Source organism: Mustelus asterias, chromosome 1 (assembly GCF_964213995.1).
Source record: "Mustelus asterias chromosome 1, sMusAst1.hap1.1, whole genome shotgun sequence".
NCBI lineage: Eukaryota > Metazoa > Chordata > Chondrichthyes > Carcharhiniformes > Triakidae > Mustelus > Mustelus asterias.
Genome location: NC_135801.1, coordinates 79,516,058 through 79,540,671, shown reverse-complemented (window position 1 = coordinate 79,540,671; position 24,614 = coordinate 79,516,058). Strand labels below are relative to the sequence as shown.

The 24,614-nt window shown below is 43.4% G+C and overlaps 1 protein-coding gene across 1 annotated transcript in view; it reads right to left on the bottom strand.

Moving 5' to 3' along the window:
• Positions 1-9,084: 9,084 nt before the first annotated feature.
• The window catches only part of cfap299 (cilia and flagella associated protein 299), a 509,278-nt gene continuing 493,748 nt past the window's right edge, over positions 9,085-24,614 (bottom strand). Inside the window, 2 exon segments of the mRNA XM_078235737.1 lie at positions 9,085-9,284; positions 15,326-15,455. Of these exon segments, the coding sequence (XP_078091863.1) occupies positions 9,189-9,284; positions 15,326-15,455 (226 nt within the window). The 3' untranslated portion in view covers positions 9,085-9,188.

The window sequence follows — 24,614 nt, the reverse complement described above, 5'->3', positions numbered from 1 at the left end:
TGAGAAGTGAGACCACGGATTATGTGCTTTTGCTTCAACTTGAACACATGACCAAAGAATTTGATTCTGCCTTCATTGAACAAGCACTTGTCTTTCTTTGAGGTGAGGCTACATTCTCGAAGATGTTGTGGCCGTGAATGCGGGTGTATTTTGAGTTCACTTTCAATGCGACTGTAGATGAGAATGTCAATGACTGATATTCAGCATGCCTTCAAGTCCTTGAAATGCAGACTGAACAATGTACTGAAGTACCCCAGCTGCTGCCTTGACTTTAAAGTTGAGTCTCTTCTATTGAAAGAGACATATGTGAGGAGAATACTGTAAGATACTTTGATTCATCTGCAGGTTCAATGTGATAGTATCCTGCAAATTTAGTTAAGTGATTCCCATCATGCACTTTCTTTATGATGTCATTGATTGTCATGTCAAGTACCTTTCCTGTTATATGGCTTGGTTTGGTGATCACACATCAACATAAATTCTAATCTGGTTCTCACTCTTGGCGCGGGATTTTCTTGTCCCGAAACCGGAAAAACTGAGGTCAACGGATGTTTGCATGGTCTCCCCCCTGCTACAATTCCTGTGGCAGGCGGGATGGGAAAATTCCCATCTTGTTTTCTTGATGAGTTGTGTGGGCCAGATTTACCCTCAGTCTGGCCTCCATAACCTCCGTATTTTCAGGGACTGCCGATTAGCGAGCAGCTCTCTAAGGCAACTCTTCCTCCTCAGACGTGGGTGGAAGTCTTACTCTGAGTCAATTCATGCTCCATCAAGTGTAAAATGACTGCAGGGCAGCTAATTTTTTCATGGCGGGTTTCCAACTGACTTTTTAAATCAGTAAGGAGTCGAACAACACCAGGTTAAAGTCCAACAGGTTCATTTGGTAGCAAACGCCACTAGCTTTCAGAGCGCTGCCCCTTCATCAGGTGAGTGGGAGATCTGCTCATAAACAGCAAACAGGGCATATAAAGACACAAACTCAATTTACAGAACAATGAATAATGATTGGAATGCGAGTCTTTACAGCTAATCAAGTCTTAAAGGTACAGACAATGTGAGTGGAGGGAGCATTAGCACAGGTTAAAGAGATGTGTATTGTCTCCAGACAGGACAGCCAGTGAGACTTTGCAAGTCCAGGCAAGTTGTGGGAGTTACAGATAGTGTGACATGAACCCAAGATCCCGGTTGAGGCCGTCCTCATGTGTGCGGAACCTGGCTATCAGTCTCTGCTCAGCGACGCTGCGCTGTCGTGTGTTGTGAAGGCCGCCTTGGAGAACGCTTACCCGAATATCAGAGGCCGAATGCCCGTGACCGCTGAAGTGCTCCCCCACAGGAAGAGAACAGTCTTGCCTGGTGATTGTCGAGCGGTGTTCATTCATCCGTTGTCGTAGCGTCTGCATGGTTTCCCCAATGTACCATGCCTCGGGACATCCTTTCCTGCAGCGTATCAGATAGACAATGTTGGCTGAGTTGCAAGAGTATGCACCATGTACCTGGTGGATGGTGTTCTCTCGTGAGATGATGGCATCCATGTCGATGATCTGGCATGTCTTGCAGAGGTTGCTGTGGCAGGGTTGTGTGGTGTCGTGGTCACTGTTCTCCTGAAGGCTGGGTAGTTTGCTGTGGACAATGGTCTGTTTGAGGTTGTGCGGTTGTTTGAAGGCAAGAAGTGGGGGTGTGGGGATGGCCTTGGCGAGATGTTCATCTTCATCAATGACATGTTGAAGGCTCCAGAGGAGATGTCGTAGCTTCTCCGCTCCGGGGAAGTATTGGACGATGTCCAAAGATGTGCAGGTTAGGTTGATTGGCCAGGTTAAAAATTGCCCCTTAGAGTCCTGAGATGCGTAGGTTAGAGGTTTAGCGGGTAAATATGTGGGGGTAGGGCCTGGGTGGGATTGTGGTTGGTGCAGACTCGATGGGCCGAATGGCCTCCTTCTGCACTGTAGGGTTTCTATGTTTCTATGATGATGGGTACTCTGTCCACCGTGTCCCGTGTTTGTCTTCTGAGGAGGTTGGAGCGGTTTTTCGCTGTGGCGCGTCGGAACTGTCGATTGATGAGTCGAGCGCCATATCCTGTTCTTATAAGGGCATCTTTCAGCGTCTGGAGGTGTCTGTTGGGATCCTCCTCATCCGAGCAGATCCTGTGTATACGGAGGGCTTGTCCGTAGGGGATGGCTTCTTTAACGTGTTTATGGTGGAAGCTGGAGAAGTGGAGCATCGTGAGGTTATCCGTGGGCTTGCGGTACAGTGAGGTGCTGAGGTGACCGTCCTTAATGGAAATGCAACCGATTCCGGAGAGTAGTCCATGGTGAGTCTGATGGTGGGATGGAACTTGTTGATGTCATCATATAGTTGTTTCAGTGATTGTTCACCATGAGTCCAAAGGAAGAAAATGTAATCGATGTATCTAGTGTATAGCATCGGTTGAAGGTCCTGTGCAGTGAAGAAGTCTTGTTCGAGCCTGTGCATGAAGATGTTGGCGTATTGAGGTGCGAATTTGGTCCCCATGGCTGTTCCGGGTGTCTGGATGAAAAACTGGTTGTTGAAGGTGAAGACATTGTGGTCCAGGATGAAGCGGATGAGTTGTAAAATTGCATCTGGAAACTGGCAGTTGTCGGCGTTGAGTACTGAGGCAGTTGCAGAAATGCCATCATCGTGGGGGATGCTGGTGTAGAGTGCCGAGACATCCATTGTGACGAGGAGTGCTCCTGGTTCAACTGCTCCATGTGTGCTGAGTTTCTGTAGGAAGTCCGTCGTGTCGCGACAAAAGCTGGGGGTTCTTTGTACAATGGGTTTCAGGATGCCCTCGACATAGCCAGAGAGGTTCTCGTACAGGGTCCCATTGCCCGATACGATGGGCCGGCCGGGTATGTTTGCCTTGTGTATCTTCGGGAGGCAGTAGAGATCTCCAACGCGGGGAGTACGTGGGATGAGAGCACGGCGGGTGTTCTGAAGGTCTGGATCAAAGGTCTTGATCAGAGTGTTGAGTTGACGGGTGTGTTCTTTGGTCGGATCTGCGGGTAACTGTCTGTAGTGTTCCTCGTTGTTCAGTTGTCGGTACAATTCTCCACATCATTTTTAAATCAGGACAGGGAACACGGCAGCCCATAAAATCCAGCCCATGACATAGATTACAGCAAGAAAATCTCAGCAGGTCTGACAGCATCTGTGGAGAGAGAGTAGCGCCAACATTTTGAGTCCATATGACCCTTCATCAGAGCTCTGACAAAGAGTCATCTGGACTCAAAACGTTGGCTCTATTCTCGTTCCACAGATGCTGTCAGACTTGCTGAGATTTTCCAACATTTTTCTGTTTTTGTTTCAAATTCCAGCATCCGCAGTATTTTGCTTTTAACATAGATTACATAATTTGCTCCATGGTCTTTGAATAAGATTGAAGTTTCAAAGGTTCTGAGAATTTAAGTCGTTTGTCATTGTTATCAGGGGAAATGTTTCTTTCCCTGGTTGGTAGAGAATGGGGCAAGTTTGAAGTTTGTTGAATGCTTTGTCGCCTCTGACAGAGAGAGGTGTTCTTTTATCTCTGAGAGCATTACATCCGAGCAGTCAATGATCACTGTCACACATGGCTGGTTGCTGTATCCGAATGTGAGTACTGTGTGAATATATTCAGGGCTGTCCACATCTGCATTGGCTACATTCTTGACCTTTTCGCTGTGGTACACAAACATGGCACCTTTCAGCTGGCGTCAGTGATGATTGTCGATTTTGCTGATGAGTGACAAACATGAGCAAAGTGGTTAGGTTTTCCACAGGCTTTACGCTGTTTACTGGTAGCAGAACATCTTGGCCAAAGTAGATAAGCATTGCCACAGTGGAAACATTCTTTGGTCAACTCATAACTTTGTGAGACTGCTGTTGTTACTTTCCAGGTGGTTTCCTGGCATATGAGCGATGAACAGTTTTCACAGGAGTTGAACTTGGAGTGTAGTAGTTACTGTTGGCAGCTTCAATTTCAGAAGCTCTGGACTCTGAAAGCAATCGTGATCTTGCTAAATCCAAAAGCTCTTACAGCTTTTTGTTTTTTTCAATTGCTTTTCAGTGCAGTTGATCTGAGAGACAACCTTCAATTATTTGTGTTTTGATTTCCTGTTTGACATGTTCAACATCACCAAAGTCTCATTCGGTTACTCATCTGCCTCAGTCGCTTATAAGACTGATCAACTGTCTCATTCGCTTCTTGCTTAGGGTGTCGGAAGACAAGTGTTTTCTTCATTGTATTTTTCTTGGGCGTGAAATAGGTTGTTTGTACTTTTTTTGCTAAGTTGTAGGCATTTAGCTCAGGCAGAGGTGTCTCAAAAATATCTTTCAATTCTTCACCTCCATAATGGAGAAGTCTTTTGTCATCCGAGATTGCAAAACTTGCTATCGCACCTTCGAAACATCGCAGCCATTTTGGCCAATGTGGGAAGACAGTTGATGGCTCCAAATGCACATTAAAATGTGGTAAATTGGGCATAGAAAATGCCATATTCTCACAACGATAGTGTGTGATAAATGATCCAGAATTGCATTCCTTCAAAGAAAATTTATCTTTATTGATCTGACATTGATGCTTTTTTGATGAATGCTGCTCCACCTCTCTCAATAACATCTCCTTCCAAAGGTGCTTTACATGAGTGTTATCAAACATAATTTAACATCAAGCAACATAAGGAGTTATTAGGTTAGGTCACAATTGGATAGATTTATGGGACCTCTTCATGAAGAGAAAAAGAAAGGCGGAGAGATTGTGCGAGGGAATTCCAAGCAACAATACACAACTCCTGAAAAGTTCATTAAATTTCAGTTGGTCATCCATAAATGATTTTAAAAGTCTGCAGCAGCCGTGAAAATAAACATCAGGCCTTGAGTTAAGTGCACAATTCCATGGATTCAGCAAAAAGAAATGTGGTCACGATACACTGTCCTTTCCAAAAACTGATTCATAGCCTTCTTTGTGGCCTGTGCTATTCTTTAACTAAAGCCTTGTTTATTCTTTATTTCTAAACATGAGTAATTCTAGTTTGTTATAATCACTGGTTACAGATAATTCTAGAGACTGACCATGAAGTGACATCACCCAGTCCTGTGATTATTGGTGATCTGAAGGACCGTCCTTCTGCGGATCCTGAAGAGAAGCTGAAATGGTCCTGGTTTCCGAATGTCTTCCACCATCCTTCTGCTCTAACTCTGGCAGCAGTCGAACACAACCAACAGAAAACTGGCAGGTAATCTGCTATGCTGAGTCCCTCCTGACACCAGGAGTTCACGATGATCCTTTAAAGGTCAGAGTTTTAATCCACAATGTACCAGATTGCTGAGACCAGGTGACAACCCAAAGCTGAAGATTCCGTTTGCCAGCAGTTCCTATTTCCCAGCCTGGATTGGGATCCAGCACATAAAAGGCTCATACGTTCAATGAGATCAAATCTGTCGGCCCCCTGATGAGTGTAAATGGGCCCTGCTGGTCCAAACATGAACAGTAATTTGCAGCCCTGTAGAAAGGGCAAGGTTTTAAAAAAAATATTGGATGAATACTTTGTAGCAGGGCCCAAAATCAAGAGGATATAATAATGAGGGGAGGACTTGGCAGAATGTACTCCCACCAAAGAGTTGCAACATTTTCCAGCTGCATGGGGGGATGTGGGAACTAGAGATGCACTTGTAGTGGCATTGGTACTGGCTGGCCCCACGCACAACTAAAGAACATGCATTCACATCATGCTTTGTTTGACCTCAGGAATATCCCAAACCATTTTACAGCTAATTAAATACTTGAGAAGTCACCTTTGTAAGATAAGAAACTCAGCAGTCAATGTGCACACAGCAAGCTGTGATGCTAATTGCGGGATAAATGTTAGCTCAAAATAGGGCATAGATTTTTTTCTCTAAATTGTGCTATAGGATCTCTCTACCTCAGAGGGCAGACAAGTTCTTAATTTAATGTCTCATCTGAACGATAACATTCCCAGCACTGCCGCACTCCTTCAGTACCACACAAGAGCATGGTTCTAGATTATGTTCAAGGTCTATTGAGTAGAATTTGAATCCACAACTTTCAAACTCAGGCACAAGTGAGCCACAGTTAACATTCTAACTACATGCTCTCCAGCTGACCCCAACAAATTCTTGTTAGGAACTGAATGATGAAACTAAGTAAGTGCATATGAATGCAATCTTGGAACAGCCTCCAGGATCACAACCCACAGATTTTTAGATGTCTGATTTATTTATTTAGATATTATATCCAAACAGAAAATAAAAGACACTGCCTCCATGAAAAGCCTTTGCCAAACTTGTTTTCCTTAAGCAACTAGAGCTATCCATCATTTTTTCATGATGTTTCACTCCAAGTTGTGAATTTTTAAACAATTGCTGTGCAAAACTTAGCTGGGGACTTTGAAGGTGGGTGTTTCCAGTGTTTCTTTGGGGTACCTCCCTGTTACAGTGCCCCGAACCTCGAAGATTATGGGCCAAAGTAATGCTCCATGCCTTGCAGATATTCCAAAGGACATACAGAGAAGCCTACCTTGAAGGCTCAAAGCTAAAGGCACTACAACATATGGAGTCAACCCACATTCAAGTGCTGACTGGATAACCATAGCTCAGCTGGAAGCAAGCGTGCTATAATTGGTCTTATTAACTTCGTGAAGTGAAGGAAGAAGTCATTCTGTCCTGGAGCTTTGCTGGAAAGTGCATGTTGGAGGATTGGATTGGATTGGGCTGTGAGATTCTCAATAGCTGAATACTATGCCATCATTCTCTATGCAGAACATCATAGAGGACATTATCAACTTGATGACTGTTTTAACTGTCCAGCAGACAGCCTCTTCTTCATAGCCTCTCTTCCCCCTGCTACTCCCGGCAGGAAGCCTATTCTCCCCAATCCCCAGCAGACAGCCTGTCCAAGCAGCCTCTTATTCCCCATTCGCCCTATATCTGGAAGACAGCCTCTCCCTGGCAGCCTCCTATTCTTCACCCTCCCGCATACAGCCTTTCCCTCATCTCTTTCTCCCGCAATCCACCCCGGTAGGCAGCCTCTCCCTCGCAGCCTTATCTTGCGCCCTGCCAGGCAGACACCAGTGTTCAGGTCCAAGGCTGAGGTTACCACTCACTTTCCCACCACTCATTACTCCTCCAATCACAGACTGCTGTGCTCCTGCAGATGCGGGAGAGGAGCAGCCTGTGGTTGGGGGTGCAGCTCCTGTCAAAATCTGCCACTTCCACTTACCTATATTTTGAACACTCGTCCCCAGGTCAGATAGCAACCCTTGGTGAGTCAGACTCTAGCCCATGGGCTGTACGTTGGACAAGCCTGGTCAAACATTTCCTGGGTAAGCATCCAAGTAGGTCCCATGTATCAGGTCCAAGTCTCTGCTCTAAGATTAGGGCTGGAGACATTTGTGAAGGGTCCTGGGCAGCAAGGAACCAGCCCATCAGAAAGTTAAACTTCCTGGGCAATTCCCACATATGTCTAACCTGAGGACTTCCGCGGGGTCCTGATGCATATCTTCCAAGTACGCCCCACCTTCAACAATCTGGAGACCAGAAGATTTGGGTCACAGTATTTAGGTAAAGGTAAAGTTGCCATAGACCCAGATGACAATAGGCTGCTCTCCCCTTAGAGAGGGAGAGCTGACTGGTGGTGATTTAACCTGAGGATCACCACAGCTCAGGTGAGGAGCAAGGTTGAGAAGGTATTTATTCACGTAGCCATTTTTTTTGTGTTTTATGTGCAATCATTTGTGGGTAGAAGAGCATAGATACTCTCGTCAGGCTAGTGAATGCTTATGATACAGTCTTCTAATTGGCTCCAATCTGAAGTGCAGGCATGGCTGATTCATAACGAGAAATTCATAAAATTTCCATTCGCAAACACAGAAATTACTTCAGCAAAGGTGAGGTTTGTTCAATTGCTGATTATCAGTGCAAATGAGGCATAGCAGTGCTTTGAAAATGCATAATTCTGAGTGAGGTAACAAATATCCATATAACATCACAGCATCCTTGAAATTATTGGAACTATCCAATTCAATTCATTGTACAGGCATAGTAGCCAACTTTTGTTAAATAGACAAGATATCCTATGTTCTACTCGCTATAAGGGGAATACTAGACAAGCCAAAACAATTTCAGCAAATCTTTTTCAAATTATGGAGCTAAGATTGGTTGGATTTTATCTTTATTGAATATATCATTTGAACATTTCCTTTTTGAAAATTTGCCCTGTCTTTACAGACTGTTCATGTGCAGGCTTTCAACATCATAAAACTATTGGGAACTCTTTCTCAAAAAGGTTTTCCTTTTTGATATTAAATAGAAGTTAATAATGGTTTCCATTTATCTCAGGAAATTAATACCATTGCAGTTGCTATTGAAGAGCAGAGTGCATTATGTATGTTTGACAGGATTCTGTCGCATGGAAATTGGTTTGTAAGGCTTAATTAATTTTCTTGAATGCTGCAGCTATGTGCGTGCCTGGAAACCATCAAATTGTCTTTCAAGATATCGGACAAAGTTTGTGCAATAATATAGCTGTATCAGCATTGCAATGAAACCAAGATTTTATCCTACTGGGCCTTGAATTCTGTGGGTGGTTTATTAGCATGATTGAAATCATTAGTGTAGGCTAAAACAAGGTTGGCCTCATTCCGGGAGTGTTATCAACACTCATGGTACAGTGGCATGGATTGGGAGGATTCACTATGCCAACTCCCCCACCCCAGTCATGCCATGTAGGGAGGTTGTACTTGCTCGTTAGCTATTTCGTCATGGAGGAAGGGGTTGGAAAATTCAAGGGCAAGCCTTCACTTAGCTCTTCTAGTATGGGGCAAGCTCTGGGCAAAACTTGCTCTCTGCACTTTTGGCCAGAGATGGTGTACAACACCAAAGCGAGGAAATGGTATAACTTATCACACGACTATCAAAGTGTTTAACCCAGTTGCCTTTAACCACTTTTTCATGTAAACAAACCAAGTTAGGAACAGCTTTCTGCAGCAGCAAGCTAATGCCTTGGAAGCAAAAGTGGAATACTTATATTTAGTGTAAATAAAACAGGATGGATGTTTATGAAATCTGTGTATGTTTATTTATTTGCTCACTGCAGTCGTTACAACTGGTTAACCATTTCTTTGAGCGAAAACATGAACAAATAATGTTGAGATCATCCTGTCTTTGTTCAAAGGTGCTCAGGACTTTCTTCTTGTGATGTGGTCATAAATAACCACTTGGACATAAAGGTTTGTTTCAATTAAGCTCCGCATGGTATTATCCCCAGGAGAGACCTGCCAAAAAAAAAACTCAAGTTAAAAATAAACGCTGTGAGTGAGGACGTTATTTTGCAGTTTAACTTAATTTTTCTTGGACTTGCATTTCCTTTTTAATAGTTTTTTAAAGTTTCAGGAAGGGATCAAAGTTATTTTGCTGAGGCCCCCTTAGTTGTGCATTCTCTTTGGAGAAAACTCTGTTCCCCATCAAAGATATTGCTGGTTCTTTTCATCCTGTTTCCAACCTGGCAGAACAGCGAGGTTCTAGACATATTTACTGAATGGATTCAGAACCCAGTGGAATAGAATATTGCACGAATGCTGGTCTTCCAAAAAGACAACATCTTGTCCTTCCAGCGACTAACATACAAATTCCATTCTGTCTTGACTTGTTCCAATATGTGCAAATCATCATTTTGTTTTGGATCTAGTTACATTCGGCAAACTTCATTATAACTGTTTCTTTCCCCTTTCGTTTTATGTCCTCATCCCACAGAGAGATACATAAAAACACTGTAGGCGGAATCTTCTCATAAACTGTCAGAGTGTCAGTTTCAGATTGAAGATTGGTGTGTAGCTCTCCAGCTGAACAGCCGAGTTTTCTCTCCAGATTTTCTGGCACTCAGTGCACAGAGAATCTGGGGCTGTGGTTTGCGATGTCACTCTGTTGGGGTACAGCCTGAGAGAAATTGTGGCGCCATCTTCAAAGGTCTGTGCTAAAGGATATTGCCCCCCCCTCCACAGACATGGGGGAAACCCCCTCCCCCTACAAGCACAGGGGCCAATCCCTCTCCCCACAAGCATCAGGGCTCACCCCCCACCACCACACAGGCATCGGGAGCAATCCCCACATGTAATGTAAATAAAAGAGGATTAAGGGGATCACCCCTCTGGGGTTCCCCAGAGTGTCTGCCCCTGCATCTGGAATACTGCGTCCAGTTCTGGTCGCCACACTATCAGAAGGACGTGATGGCTTTGGAGAGAGTACAGAGGAGGTTTACCAGGATGTTGCTTGGTATGGAGGGGCTTAGTTATGAGGAGAAATTGGGTAAACTGGGGTTGTTCTCCCTGGAAAGACGGAGGATGAGGGGAGACTTAATAGAGGTGTATAAAATTATGAAAGGCATAGATAGGGTGAACGGTGGGAAGCTTTTCCCCAGGTCGGTGGTGACGTTCACGAGGGGTCATAGGTTCAAGGTGAAGCGGGGGAGGTTTAACACAGATATCAGAAGGACATATTTTACACAGAGGGTGGTGGGGGCCTGGAATGCGCTGCCAGGCAAGGTCGTGGAGGCGGACACACTGAGAACGTTTAAGACTTATCTAGATAGCCACATGGACGGAGTGGGAATGGAGGAATACAAAAGAATGGTCTAGTTTGGACCAGGGAGCGGCACGGGCTTGGAGGGCCGAAGGACCTGTTCCTGTGCTGTATTGTTCTTTGTTCTCTTTGTTCTTTGACAATGCCGGGTTTTCATTGCCAGGATGCCAGGGAGCCGGGTATGTCCCTCTCCCCCTGGGGGCTATATTTGCCTTTGTGACATGGCGGGTTCCCTTTCAAGCTTATAAAAACCTGTTGTAAACCTCGCCGATGTGATGTCGTGTAAGTGGGGTATGAGTGCTCAGTGAGGCGGGGGGTGGGGGGGGGAGGGAAACATATTGCATGAAAGGCCTTTAATTTTATTTAAAGTTATTAAAATACATTGAAATGAGTTTCCCGCCTTTTCTGGGCTGGAACCATGTTATGTCATAGGCGAGGGGTGTGGAGAAATGGGATACGAGACCTTGCCGGCGAGAAGCTTGTTTCCTGACTCTTGCGGGATTTTGGGCCCACACTGATGGCTAACGCAAGCTCAAAATCGCCCCCAGTTTCTCTGAGCAGATTGTTTATCACATGTTAACAGACAGCACAGAAAGACTTGAGGAAGACAGGAAAAGAGATCGAGTTAACCAGATAACATAAAAAATTGATAGAAATTTGGAGTCAAACTGTCAAAATGAGTACACTAAATAAAATTTGGAGGGTCAACTTAAACTGATGCACCACAGGGACCACACTCTACACAGGTTTCAGTCCTCACTGACTAATTAATGTTGGAGAACCAACACACTGCTATGAAAGGAACCAACTACTGAATAACATTCAAGAGAAAATACTCTTTTTGCAAGATTATTGTCTCTTCCTTTGTTTTTTGTTCAGCTAAGTATTTTGCTGATGCTCTGGGGATAATTGTCCTAGTCAACCTCATGCACTGCAGTGCGCATCACAAAATTAGTGTTCTGTGGCTCAAGGTTTTCCATCCTGCATTGATTTATGGACTAGCATAAATCAGTCAGGGGAGGGGTAAATATAACATTCATATTGGCTGGAATTTTCTGGCCGTTCATGCATGTGGGATTCTCTGGTCCTGCTGCAGTGAACAAAGATTTGGCTGAACGCCACATTTTCCACCCTCACTTGCAGTGACGGGGCGTGAACAGCCGGATAATTCCGGCCATTATCTGGCAAACAAGAGGTGAAAAAGCTGGCGCAGACATGATGGGCTGAATGGCCTTCCTCAATACTATTTTAGGATTCTACAGTAAATTGGCAGCCTTGCTCCATGCCCTCTTCCATTAAGCAAAATCTTCTGTTTTCTGCCTGGTAATAAAAGTTCAAATAATATTCCTTACCCCCATTTGTCCAGTAAAACACAATGATCTGGGAGTATATAACAATAATATACTAACACAGTTGGTGAGCTCCATTTTCCCAGCCCACTCAAGGGGATTGTAAAGTAGAAAATGGCTATATGGTTAAGGAAGACATCAGGAGGGAAGCCTGACATTTTCCTGTTGCCATATTATATTGCCAGCGGTGGTAATCACGGCAGCATGGTTGGGCAACCAATTGAGCCCCCTTAGTAGCCAATTAAGGACCACTTCCTGTCCCTGCCTGCTTCGGGAGCACCTGTTGCCACATGGGGTCTGCAAGTTGGTTTCCATAAACATTGCCATGTACAGCTGTTTTCCACTGAATGCCACAAAAGGTGGTAATAGATGACCATACATAGAATCACAGAATCCTACAATGCAGAAGGAGGCCATTTGGCCCATCGAGTCTGCACCGACCACAATCCCACCTGGCCCAATCCCCATAACCCTACTTATTTACCCTACAAATCCCCTGACACTAAGGGGCAGTTTAGCATGACCAATCCACCTATCCTGCACATCTTTGGATGTGGCAGCTTTTGTTGGATTCCAGCTATGTCAAATCTTGGCATTCATTGGAGGGGGAGATTCATTGAATCTGAATGTTACCCAATTGGAGGTCTGTTTAGTTTATTGTGCACTTGAAATGGCTGAGTATGGTTATAGAGGAAAATAGCCCTGGAGGTGAATGTAATCCATTTCTATGTGCAGTAAATCCTACCTTCTATCAAATGGAATATTCCATCTCACATAACCTATAATAAACTGCTGGGCCGGAATTCTTTGATGTCGGACACCCTACCACCACTGCCAGCGAGAACAGAGAATTTGGCGCTCAGCCAAATCTCCATTCACTGCAGCAGAACCGGATAATCCCAGCCCTGGGCGAGGTCGGAGAATTCCAGCCCTGGTCTCATAAGAATGATTGCTGTAGGAAATGGAAAAGAAGAGTTATATTGACATGGTGAGCTGCTTTTGAAGTTGGAGTTAAAACACATCAGAGGAAGTTTTATGGTTACTATAAGTAATAAATCAATTCAGGAAGGTTGTGTTTATGATTTTGTTCCACATCGAAAACAGAACAATTCAATCAAAAGCAAAGCACTACAAATACTGGAAGCCCAGAATAAAAACAGAAAGTGCTGGCAAAATAGTGAAGGTAGAGGGGTGGCAGCATGAAAGAGAACATTTCATTGCCAAAAAGAGAGAAGTTTTTTGAAGGTTGATAGCTAGAGAACGGAGATGTGACCAACCATTTCCCTGGACATGTGTAGTCTTCAGTGACACTCAGGCATCTGCAGGTATGTTAGGTGCCATTTGTACACCCTGGGTCTAGCGGGGCACCTCCAAGCAATGGCTCTCTGGGGTTCATTCTCTGCAGTTGTAGCAGGTCCTGCCACCCCTTTGGCGATCCAGGCACCTCCACTGTCCCATCAACGATTCAAAGGCTGGTCACCCCCAAGTCAAAGGCTGGTCACGTCAAGTCAAAGGCTGGTCACTTTGAGTCAAAGGCTGGTTGCACCCGAGTCAGAACCAGTACCTCTGAGTCAGCCCTCTTAATACACAGAGCCACTCCATGACTGCTGCGCTCATCTCTGAATGTCCTTGGAGGCGTGCTCGGCAGATGCTGGCTTTTGAAGCCAGTCACGTTTCGTGCCATTCTGACAGCACACTGTCGAGGGTGGATTATTTGATGGGCGGTTGGATATGATTCTGGCATATGGGCCCGATAATGAGATGCAAATGCACTTAAATAAGGTTCCAGATATTGAACAACAGTGATGCAGCCCACCACGAGGGGACAATCCTATTGACGTCAAAGGAGACTTTGGCCTTCTTGTGATATTTCTGCTCCCATCACCAAACCTGCCCAATGCTAATGGGAATGGAAAGCCCAGGCTGGAGAGGGTGGTGAAGGCAGGTTCAACTGAGGCACTCAAGAGAGAATTGGATCATTAGAACAGGAAGAATGTGCAGGGCTAGGGGAAGAGGGCAAGGGAGTTGCCCTCTGGGAAATGTTCCTTCAGAATAATTTGATGATTTGATAAAGTGCATTCAAAATTGGCTCAGTTGTAGGAGACAGAGGGTGATGACAGAAGGCTGCTTTCATGACTAGAAGCCAGTGTCCAGTGGTGTACCACAGGGACCTGTGTTGGGCCCCCTATTATCTGTCATTTATATAAATGACATTGATGACTATGTGGGGGGGTGGGGAAGGGGGCGGGGGGAGATAGGATTAATAAGTTTGCAGATGACACAAAGATTGGCTGGGTGTTTAACAATATCTTAGGCTACTAGAAGATATAGATGGAATGGTCAAATGGGCAGATAAGTGGCAGATGGAATTTAACCCTGAAAAGTGTGAGAAGGTACACTTTGGAAGGAGTAATTTAATAAGAAAGTATTCAATTAATTGTTGGACACTAGGAATTTCTGTGGAACAAAGGGTCCATGGTGTGTTTGTCCAAGATCTCTGAAGGCAGAAGAGCATGTTATTAGGGTGAAAAGGCTTATGGGGCACTTGTCTTTATCAATCGAGGCACAGATTACAAAAGCAGGAAAGTCATGTTGGAGTTATATAGAACTTGTGAGGCTACAGCTAGAGTACTGTGTGCGGTCCTGGTCACCACATTATAGGAAGAATGTGATTGCACTGGAGGGAGTGCAGAGCAGATTCACCAGGATGCTGCCAGGGACGGAACGTTTAAATTATGAAGAGAGGTTGGGTAAGCTTGGGTTGTTTTCATTGGAGCAGAGAAGACTGAGGGATGACTTGATTGAGGTGTACAGGATTATGAGGGACATGGACAGAGAGAATTTAGCATAGCACAAAAAAGTTTATTAATTTGTCACAAGTCAGTTTACATTAACACTGCAATGGAGTGGATAAGGAGTAGCTGTTCCCCTTAGGTGAAGGATCAGTTACGAGGAGACATAGGTTTAAGGTGAAGGAAAGGAGGTTTCGGGGGGGATGTGAGGAAAAACGTTTTTGCCCAGAAGGTGGTGGCAATCTGGAATGCACTGCCTGGGAGGGTGGGAGAGAACGGTTGCCTCACATCCTTTAAAAACGACCTGGATGAGCACTTGGCACATCATAACATTCAGGGCTATGAGCCAAGTGCTGGCAGATGGGATTAGGTGGGAGTTCAGTTATTTCTAATGTGTTGGTGCAGACTTGATGGACTAAAGGGCCTCTTCTGTGCTGTTTGATTCTATGATTCTATGAACAGTTTCAGTGTTTTCTATTTTGTTTATTTTATATTTAATTTCTGTTTTGTAAGATTTTCAAAATATTATTTTACTTCGGAGAAGAAAGATGAACAACTCACAAGGAATTGGAGAGGAACAGAAAATCAAACTTGTACCTTTGGATCCACATGTACTGTTTTCCGATCTCTTTTGTTTCTGAAAAGGAGCCCAGAGACGTTGTCAGTGATCACCTGGTAATATGGGCTGGAATTACATGTGCAGCTCTGAGTGTCCCAGTTGTAGAAGCTGCCAGAAAATAAATAGAAATGAGTGTGATGAGGTACAATGAATCATTCGAGTCTTTTACTGTGAGCAATTTGGAAAGTGCGCATGTTCCTCCTCAGGACTTTAGTGGAGACAGGCGCTGCCTGAAGTGGTGAGTATCAGTTCAGCCATGCTGTTTGATGGAACACAGTAAGAGTTTTAACAACACCAGGTTAAAGTCCAACAGGTTTATTTGGTAGCAAATGCCATTAGCTTTCGGCTGCTCCTTCGTCAGATGGAGTAGAAATCTGCTCTCAAACAGGGCATACAGAGACACAAAATCAAGTTACAGAATACTGATTAGAATGCGAATCTCTACAACCAACCAGGTCTTAAAGGTACAGACAGTGTGAGTGGAGGGAGCATTAAGCACAGGTTAAAGAGATGTGTATTGTCTCCAGACAGGACAGCCAGTGAGATTCTGCAAGTCCAGGAGGCAAGCTGTGGGGGTTACCGATAGTGTGACATAAATCCAAGATCCCGGTTTAGGCCGTCCTCATGTGTGCGGAACTTGGCTATCAGTTTCTGCTCAGCGACTCTGCGCTGTCGTGTGTCGTGAAGGTCGCCTTGGAGAATGCTTACCCGAAGATCAGAGGCTGACTGCCCGTGACTGTTTGATGGAACAGACAGAGAATCCATGCACTCTTCTTTATCACAGCCATTTCGAGAACAGAAAGAGCAAGCCCCAAAGCTCTCCTGCACTGAGTGTTAACTGTACTCATGTGAGGCCGCGCCCTCCTGCCTCAGGAAGATGATCTATCTATCCCTGCACAGTGTTAATAAATCCTGATCGTGTCATTTTATTTTGAGTTGTTTTGCTGCACAGTGGGTGTACACGAGAGAGAGAGAAAGCAAGAGATTGCTACGGAGGCAAGGCTTTTGTGATATTCATGTTTTCTATTAAAATGTCAAGTGCTATGGAATTAATAAGGGCCTTCACTGCCACTGTGTATTCAGAAATAGCTCCATGTGAATAGCATGCCATTGCTCTCCATTGAGGAAATCAAATTAAAACCATGGACGTGGCACTTGCCTTAGTGGATTACGTAAATCAGTGGATTACTTAAAGACTAGTAATAAAAGAAACAGAGTGACTTAAAAAACAAGTGAAAAAAAAGTAAATGAAAAGAAAATACAAAATAACAAAGAATGGAGAATGGCAAGATAAATATGAGATGTTTATTTCCATCACAGTTATATCACATTGAAGGATGGAGTCATGGGGTTTTTTTTACACACACAAGAGATTTGTTTGCTAATATTCTTTTGGCTACACATAGTTTTCAAATGCTTTGATAGAGCATTTCTCACTCCTGCTCGCATTGTGCCTTTCAGCAAGATTGTCAGTTCTTCCCAGTCACTGATACAAGAATGCTAGTGAAGCTGGTTACCAGAGGTTGTTTTATCTTTAAAAATACAGCTTTTCACATGGCACTTCACTACATTGCTTCCATACAGTTAACGCCCATTATTCCTGGTGGCAAGCTTAGTTTTCTATGCTGTTTGGGAAAGTTGAGTGGCTACCAGGAGATAAAACTCAATCGCTTTAACATCCAATTCAGTCATTGTAAAGTGACTCTGAACAGCTGCAACAGCAGTAATGGGACAGCAAACTTGGATTAGGCAGACAGATTCTTTAATCCAAGTTCACTGTTGGTGCCTATGTGACGCTTGATGCTTTTAACATGTTTATGTTTTGGTGTGAGACAATGCCTCAGGTATGTGACTGAAAATCTCACACCTAGGAGTTGTGCAATGTTGATAGCTCTGGGAATAAATCACTTGTTAGGGCCTTCAAGCTGAACAGCATTTGGTGATTTTATAACATGAGGGGGCCAAAACTACCTTAGAAAGAAATTAATACTGCACTGGAACTAATTAGAGGTGCCTTATTAAAATCAGATCTCAAAATAACATGAAGAACGTCATTCCTATTCTATACTTTACCAGGAACTTAAACTCAATGCTTATTTTGCTGCATGTTTATGGCTTGGGTTCTAGCCATAACAAACGTTTTGTGCCAATTGAGTAACGCACCCCCACCAGTTAAATAAAGATTTTACTGCCCAAAAGAAATGTTGGATCAATTAAAAAGTTTCTGGAACTATTTGCTTTATTATGCTCAAAGTACAACCGAGTTCATGATCCATCCGCTGATGCCAGATGCTGGAACTAACATGACACCACTGTTCCTTTGTACAAAACTGCTGCTCTAGATAGTTGATTTGAACTACAAAGTAGCCTTCTGAAAATGGAAATGTTGCTCCATTCCATGGTACAGAAATATTTGTCTATCACCATATGGATTATTGATGATATGATAAAAGTGACCATGATATTGTAGGTCCATTGTTAAAGCTAACGTGTTCACTACTATACTTTAGGGAAGAAAATCTGCCAACCTTACCCAGTGTAGCTTGTGACCTTGGTCCTATACGAAGGTGGTTGACTCTTTAGTTACCAAGCTACTCAGTTGCGTGAAGCTTCAACAAACAATGTATTACATACTACAAGAAATCAAGTAAAGGTCCACTGCTGCCTCCGCAAGGGAATTTTGGATGGCTAGTAAATGCCTGCCTTGTCAGCAATGCTTACATCACAAGAATTAATAAAGAAAAGAGCTAAATTCTTGTAGACAGTACAATTTTGCCTGGACATCTTGAGTTTTACAAACACCAATAAATGGAACCAGCTCAGAACACTATGAAGAGTTTTGAAAAAGGCAATGAAGAGTAAAATATGCTTCCACTGGAAAGAGATTCAGTAACCGGAAGGCACAGACTTGGCCTCCTTCTGTGCTGTATGATTCAATGACTCCAAAAATCTTTTTACTGCAATGACACGGAATTTGGGATGAGAATAATGGAGAGGCTATTAGTGTCACCACTATAATGGGGGAAATTTGACAGCAACACCTGAGGCTGAATGTTCAGTCCACATTCAGGAACCCAAAATTGGGACTGGTTCTGGGTCCCAGCACTGCATGGCATGTTCCAGACACACCCACCTGGAATTTTAAAGGGAAATGACAATTAATGACAGACAGCGTGTTTGCCAAACAATTAAGGATGGTGAGCTGGCACTCAAGGCTGGAAGGATTCCCACTTGACCCTCCATCACTGCCACATCGGCAGCTTCACCAGCCAAGGTGCAGATAGAGAGGACGACTCAACAGTGGTCATGACTGGTATGCGTGGCCGGGTCCTTTGTGGGATGAAGCATCGGCTACCTCACTTGCCACCCTTTCATGACCTGAGTCCACCAGTGTTGCCTGGACATGGTCCAGGCTGATGTCTCTTGTCCACATTGTAGAATGGAAGCCCCAGACAACACAGGAATGGGGCCCATAATGGCCCTAATTTCTCTCAATTGGCTAACTGCCAATTGTGAGACAGGTAGTCATTCTAATCCCTACTCGAACTCTTCAAAAATGGTTGGGGCTGGCACTGAACTGGCATGGTAGCCAATGGCATGTAGTTATGGGCCCAACAATCTCCAACCCTGACCTGCTTTTAAAATCCAACCTCTCTCTGTACGTGTGTGGGAAAATTTAGAAATTGCTGTCAGAGACAGTTTGTTTCTACACAGCATTCTTGCAATCTTTACCAGCTGATTTGGCATAAACTTGCTCTACTTGTCCACAGGTTCTGCAATAAAAACAGCTGAAAATGTGAGGTGTGTTCAGGTATAACTGAGTTTTTAACAGCAGAATAGGTGATAATTATTGTTGAACAACCTCTTTGCATTCATAATGCAATCAAACAGGTTGATTGTGTCAACTTACAAATCCTTACAAAACACATCAATGGCTGGTAGTAAGAGCAGGAGAGACTTCTTGTCAGCCACGCTTGTATAGCGATAAGCCCCTGGCGACAGACTAGTGGCCCGTTCTGGTGTGGAAATAGACAAAACTCTGCCTTAGTGCGCCACTAGGTATGGGAAGATAATTGGAATTGGAACAGCCTCTCAGCCCTGAACACTTAATTTAACAAATTTGGAGAATCACTCCTTCAAGAAAATGAACGCTGCAGATTTTTAAAAAGATTACTTTTTCTGTCTGCTTCTTTCTCGGTCCCTAATATGTATATTTCCCAGCCTTTCTTTTGCATTCTGTCACGTTGTTTAAATCAAATTTATACTTCCTGCTTTATACTTCTTGTATTGGAGATGTGCATAACCATTCTTCAATCTGATTGAAGTGCCTTGGAACATCTTATCAAGTAAGTGTGCTATTTAAATGTAAGTTGTTGTTGATTGACGGTAGAGTGCAACTGTTGTTTTTCCTGCAAACACACAGCACAGGTTCTCTGTAAGGGCACCGTGCTGGAAAAGCTGCCAGATTGGAAGAAATCTCTGCTGACAAGCCCATCAGAGGCCTGTGGGCATCTGTCAGCAAGATCCAGACTTGAAACGTTGGCTCTATTCTCTCTCCACAGATGCAGTCAGTCCTGCTGAATTTCTCCAGCATTTTCTGTTTTTGTTTCAGATTCCAGCATCCGCAGTATTTTGCCTTAATCGATGAATGTTCTTCTTTGCCATTGGAAGCAAAATCTGGGCCTTGCACTTAATCTTTAGCCTTTAGTGTAACACAACATAGTGATTAACATTCTAAAGTGAAAGATAGTTGAACATTTTTTGTGAGATTTTCCACCACCACAACTCTAGCTAATGGTTGCACCTGCTGTATTTCTTTTTTGGATGCTGAATGACCTGATGTGTATCTCCATTATTGTTTTTCACCTTTTGTTTCAATCTTCCAGCTTTCCTGTATTGCTTAAGAACCATAGAAACCGCTTAAGAAAAACATATTTTTTGACACATGAACAAAAATGTAGAAAATGCTGAGGATTTTTGCTCAAGCGTGACAGCAGCTAGGGTGACTATCAGAAGTATGTTGTGCATTATAAGCAGCACATTTTCTGTTTGGATCAGAATATTACATCTGAGTATTATGTTTGGACCAGGAATTCTGTACAATGGACTGAATAGAACGTGGTTGGAGCATTGGAATTCTGCCCTTGGATTAGGTATGCAATTATCTGGAGAATCTTTTTATTTACAATACTGAAACAAAAATGTGAGATGCTGATATTCTTACATTTCAGGATGGCTGTAGAATGCATGGCTAACTGAACAGTGGGGGCGTCTCTTTCCAAGTTTTTCCCTGTTCTCTTCATGATATTGGCCAGATTGTCCATATAGTGCTTGGGATTGTCAGAGCATTATGCATGGAGCAACAGATCAAACACTTACAATGGAACCCACTCAATTTTCCATTTATTCATTTAAATGAATGGAACTTGTGTGAGCTCCATGATTCAACTCTGCCTGTTTGATTTTTCTCTATGTGCTCTGACCTGGAAATGCTTTAAACCTAATTGTTAGTCATAGAGTCAGAGAGGTTTACTGCATGGAAACAGGTCCTTCGGCCCAACTTGTCCATGCCGCCCTTTTTTTAAAAAAACCCCTAAGCTAATGCCAATTGCCCGCATTTGGCCCATATCCCTCGAAACACATTGTACGCGTGTAACTATCGAAATGCTTTTTAAAAGACAAAATTGTACCCGCCTCTACTACTACCTCTGGCAGCTTGTTCCAGACACTCACCACCCTCTGTGTGAAAAAATTGCCCCTCTGGACACTTTTTTATCTCTCCCCTCTCACCTTAAACCTATGCCCTCTCGTTTTAGACTCCCCTACCTTTGGGAAAAGATATTGACTATCTACCTTGTCTATGCCCCTCATTATTTTATAGACCTCTATAAGATCACCTCTCAGCCTCCTACGCTCCAGAGAAAAAAGTCCCAGTCTATCCAGCCTCTCCTTATAACTCAATCCATCAAGTCCCGGTAGCATCCTAGTAAATCTTTTCTGCACTCTTTCTAGTTTAATAATATCCTTTCTATAATAGGGTGACCAGAATTGCACACAGTATTCCAAGTGTGGCCTTACCAATGTCTTGTACAACTTCAACAAGACATTCCAACTCCTGTATTCAATGTTCTGACCGATGAAACCAAGCATACCGAATGCCTTCTTCACCACTCTGTCCACTTTTGACTCCACTTTCAAGGAGCTATGAACATGTACCCCTAGCTCTCTTTGTTCTGTAACTCTCCCCAATGCCCTAACATTAACTGAGTAAGTCCTGCCCTGGTTCAATCTACCAAAATGCATCACCTCGCATTTGTCTAAATCAGGGGTCTCCAAACTTTTCAGTACGAGGGCCACATCGTATATTTTACACATTTTCGGGGGCCAAAGAAAAAAAATTAGTTTTATAAATGAACTGGCGATGATTAAGCCCGTGAGATCGAATGAAATTCACAGTTGAAACAACAGGTTTCAGAACGCAAGACATATCCACATAATTTCTGCACAATGCTTGTTGATGGATAATGCAATGCAGAAACATGGGCTTTGAGAATCCACCAACCTCACAAGCTTTTGTGATTTGTCCAACCAAAATTTTCTTCACCCCAGACATGTTCTTTCCTCCATCAATTTTCACGCATTGCAGTTTATTCCACTCCAGGTTATATTCTAACACAGTTTTTTGCAATTCTTTGAAGATGTCTTCTCCAGTTACTGTGCTGTGCATGCTATGCACTGATGCTAATTCTTGTGTCACATTAAATTCACTGTTGACCCCACGGATGAATACTGGGAGTTGTGATGTGTCACACACATCAGTCGATTCATCAAGTGCGAGAGAATACAACTGAAAATTTCTTGCTTTGTCTGCAATTTGATGAAATGTATTGCTTCCTATATCCTCAATTCTACGAGCAACAGTATTTGGCGCAAGGCTGATGATTTTGAACAGATTTGCTTTTTCTGGGCATAACTCTTCCACTGCTGCCATTATACACTCTTTGATGAGATCTCCATCAGTGAATGGCTTTCCTCTTTTAGCCAACGCATAAGCTAGTTTGTAACTGGCCCTGGTTAAAGCTTCATTTTCAGTTATCTGTGTAAAAAAAGCTTGTTGGGAAAGCGACCTGCGCTGTATTGATTCAAATTTTTCCGAACGCTGTGTTCCTGTGAATTGGGAATAACTTGGTTCATGTTTGGTCTCATAGTGCTGACGTACATTGTACTCCTTCAAAACTGCAACAGTTTCATTGCATATGACACACAAGGCTTTATCACCTGCTTGTACAAAGAAGTACTTTACACCCCATTCTTCATTAAACAGGCGGCACTCACTGTCCACTTTTCTTTTATTTTTTTCCTTCCGTAACTGAATTGGTCTGAATTGCCGCCATCATTGTCATTGTTCTCACTCATTTCAGACAGATGGAGCTTACGGATTGGATAAAGCAGCTGTCACTCAGTCAATGCAGAGCGGCAATTGGATAACAGATGTCTCAATTGCTGATTCGTTTAATGAACTGTCAGTCACAGGACGGCAGCTCTGATTGGACAATAGGCCAGTGAAGAGGGCGGGGATTCCCATGGGTCCATCAGACACCCGCGGAGCAGCAGCAAATGTCCGACCTGTGGCTTCCGTCCCCGTGTCCGGATCCTGAGTCAGCGGCGGGGTTCCAGATGTGGGAGTGTTTTCAGCAGCGGGAATCCCATCTCGCCCCACTGGCTGCGGGCCAGATGTTAGCCCGCTGCGGGCCGGATGTGGACCGCGGGCCGTAGTTTGGAGACCCCTGATCTAAATTAAACTCCATCTGCCATTCGTCAGCCCACTGGCCCAATTGATCAAGATCCCGTTGCAATTAGAGATAACTTTCTTCACTGTCCACTATGCCACCAATCTTAGTGTCATCTGCAAACTTACTAACCATGTTAAAGAGGAAAAATGCATAGTCTGATGACCATTGACCTGGAAACAGTATGGTAAGGAAACATTGTAACTTCTTTAAAATATCTAGTGAATCTGGAATTGTTTTTCAGAATGTTCTTTCTTCAGAAAGATCTTTTAAGAGTTTGCATCAATTGTAAGGGAATCAACTGTAATTTTATTGGACAAAAGGAAATACTGGTCCATGTGACCTAGTGACCCTTGACCTGAAAGCAGTACCAACAGGAAAAAAAATAAGATAAGAAAACCATTATAGTAGACACCAGTAAGTTCTGAAGCAGAGGACACTGAGAAAAAAAATACATAAACTACTGCTATAAAGACACAATGAAGTTCTGCAGGAGACAAATAAACTATTGTTGTAAAGGAGACAAGAGTGCTGATCTCAGAAGTACAGGTGTAGACAAAAAGAGGAACACACAATTTGTGTGAGGAGAAGCCAGCAAAAGCTTGCTACAAAAAGGTCAGTTTTCTGTTTGGCAGTAGAATTCCAGAAGCTCTTGGGAAATGACCTAGGAGGGAGCTAAAAAGAACTGAATCCTAAATGTGGTATGAATAGATTAAGCATGGAAAAGAGCTGACAGTTTGTATCAGAGGCCCTGATCATGAACCGTGTATTGTTGATTGGTTCGTCGGTTGAAAGGGATCTCTGCAAAGTGATGCCATCAGGACTAATGTGACCAGAGTGAGAGTATGGTGTTAACCATATCCAGAGGGTCAAGAAACTTGGATGGAACACGCTGGAAGAGGACTTGAGAACTGAAGTGATTGAATGGGAAAGTACCTGAGGCCAAGTTAGAGAGCTTTGGAACAGCACATGGTGCCACATTTGTGTAGGGAGTGATGCAAGTACTTGTTATTTGTCTGTGAATTTGATCTGTGTTAAAGTAAAAGTTGTTTGTAATTTCTTCATTTGGGGAACGTTTAGTAAATTGGGTTATTTTCTTGATGAATCTTCATAGCGTGAGTCTAATTTTTATATGTTAACAAGTTGCCTGACAATAGATAAAATCATTGTTTTTGCCTCACATGCAAGTGTGTACTTTCCAACAGGGGCCATCGAACAGTAAATAGGAAAGTAAACATTGATAGGCTATTTTTCTATTCTACCAGGGGATGTGGTCATTGCTGGCTAGGCCAGTATTTATTTACTATCCCTAATTGCCCTTGAGAAGGTGGTGATGAGCTATCTTCTTTAACTGTTGCAGCCCAAGTGGTGTAGGTACACCCACAGTGTTGTGAGAGACGGAGTTCCAGGATTTTAACCTGGTGATAGTGAAGGAGTGTTGATATAGTTCCAAGTCAGGATGGTGTGTGGTTGAAGG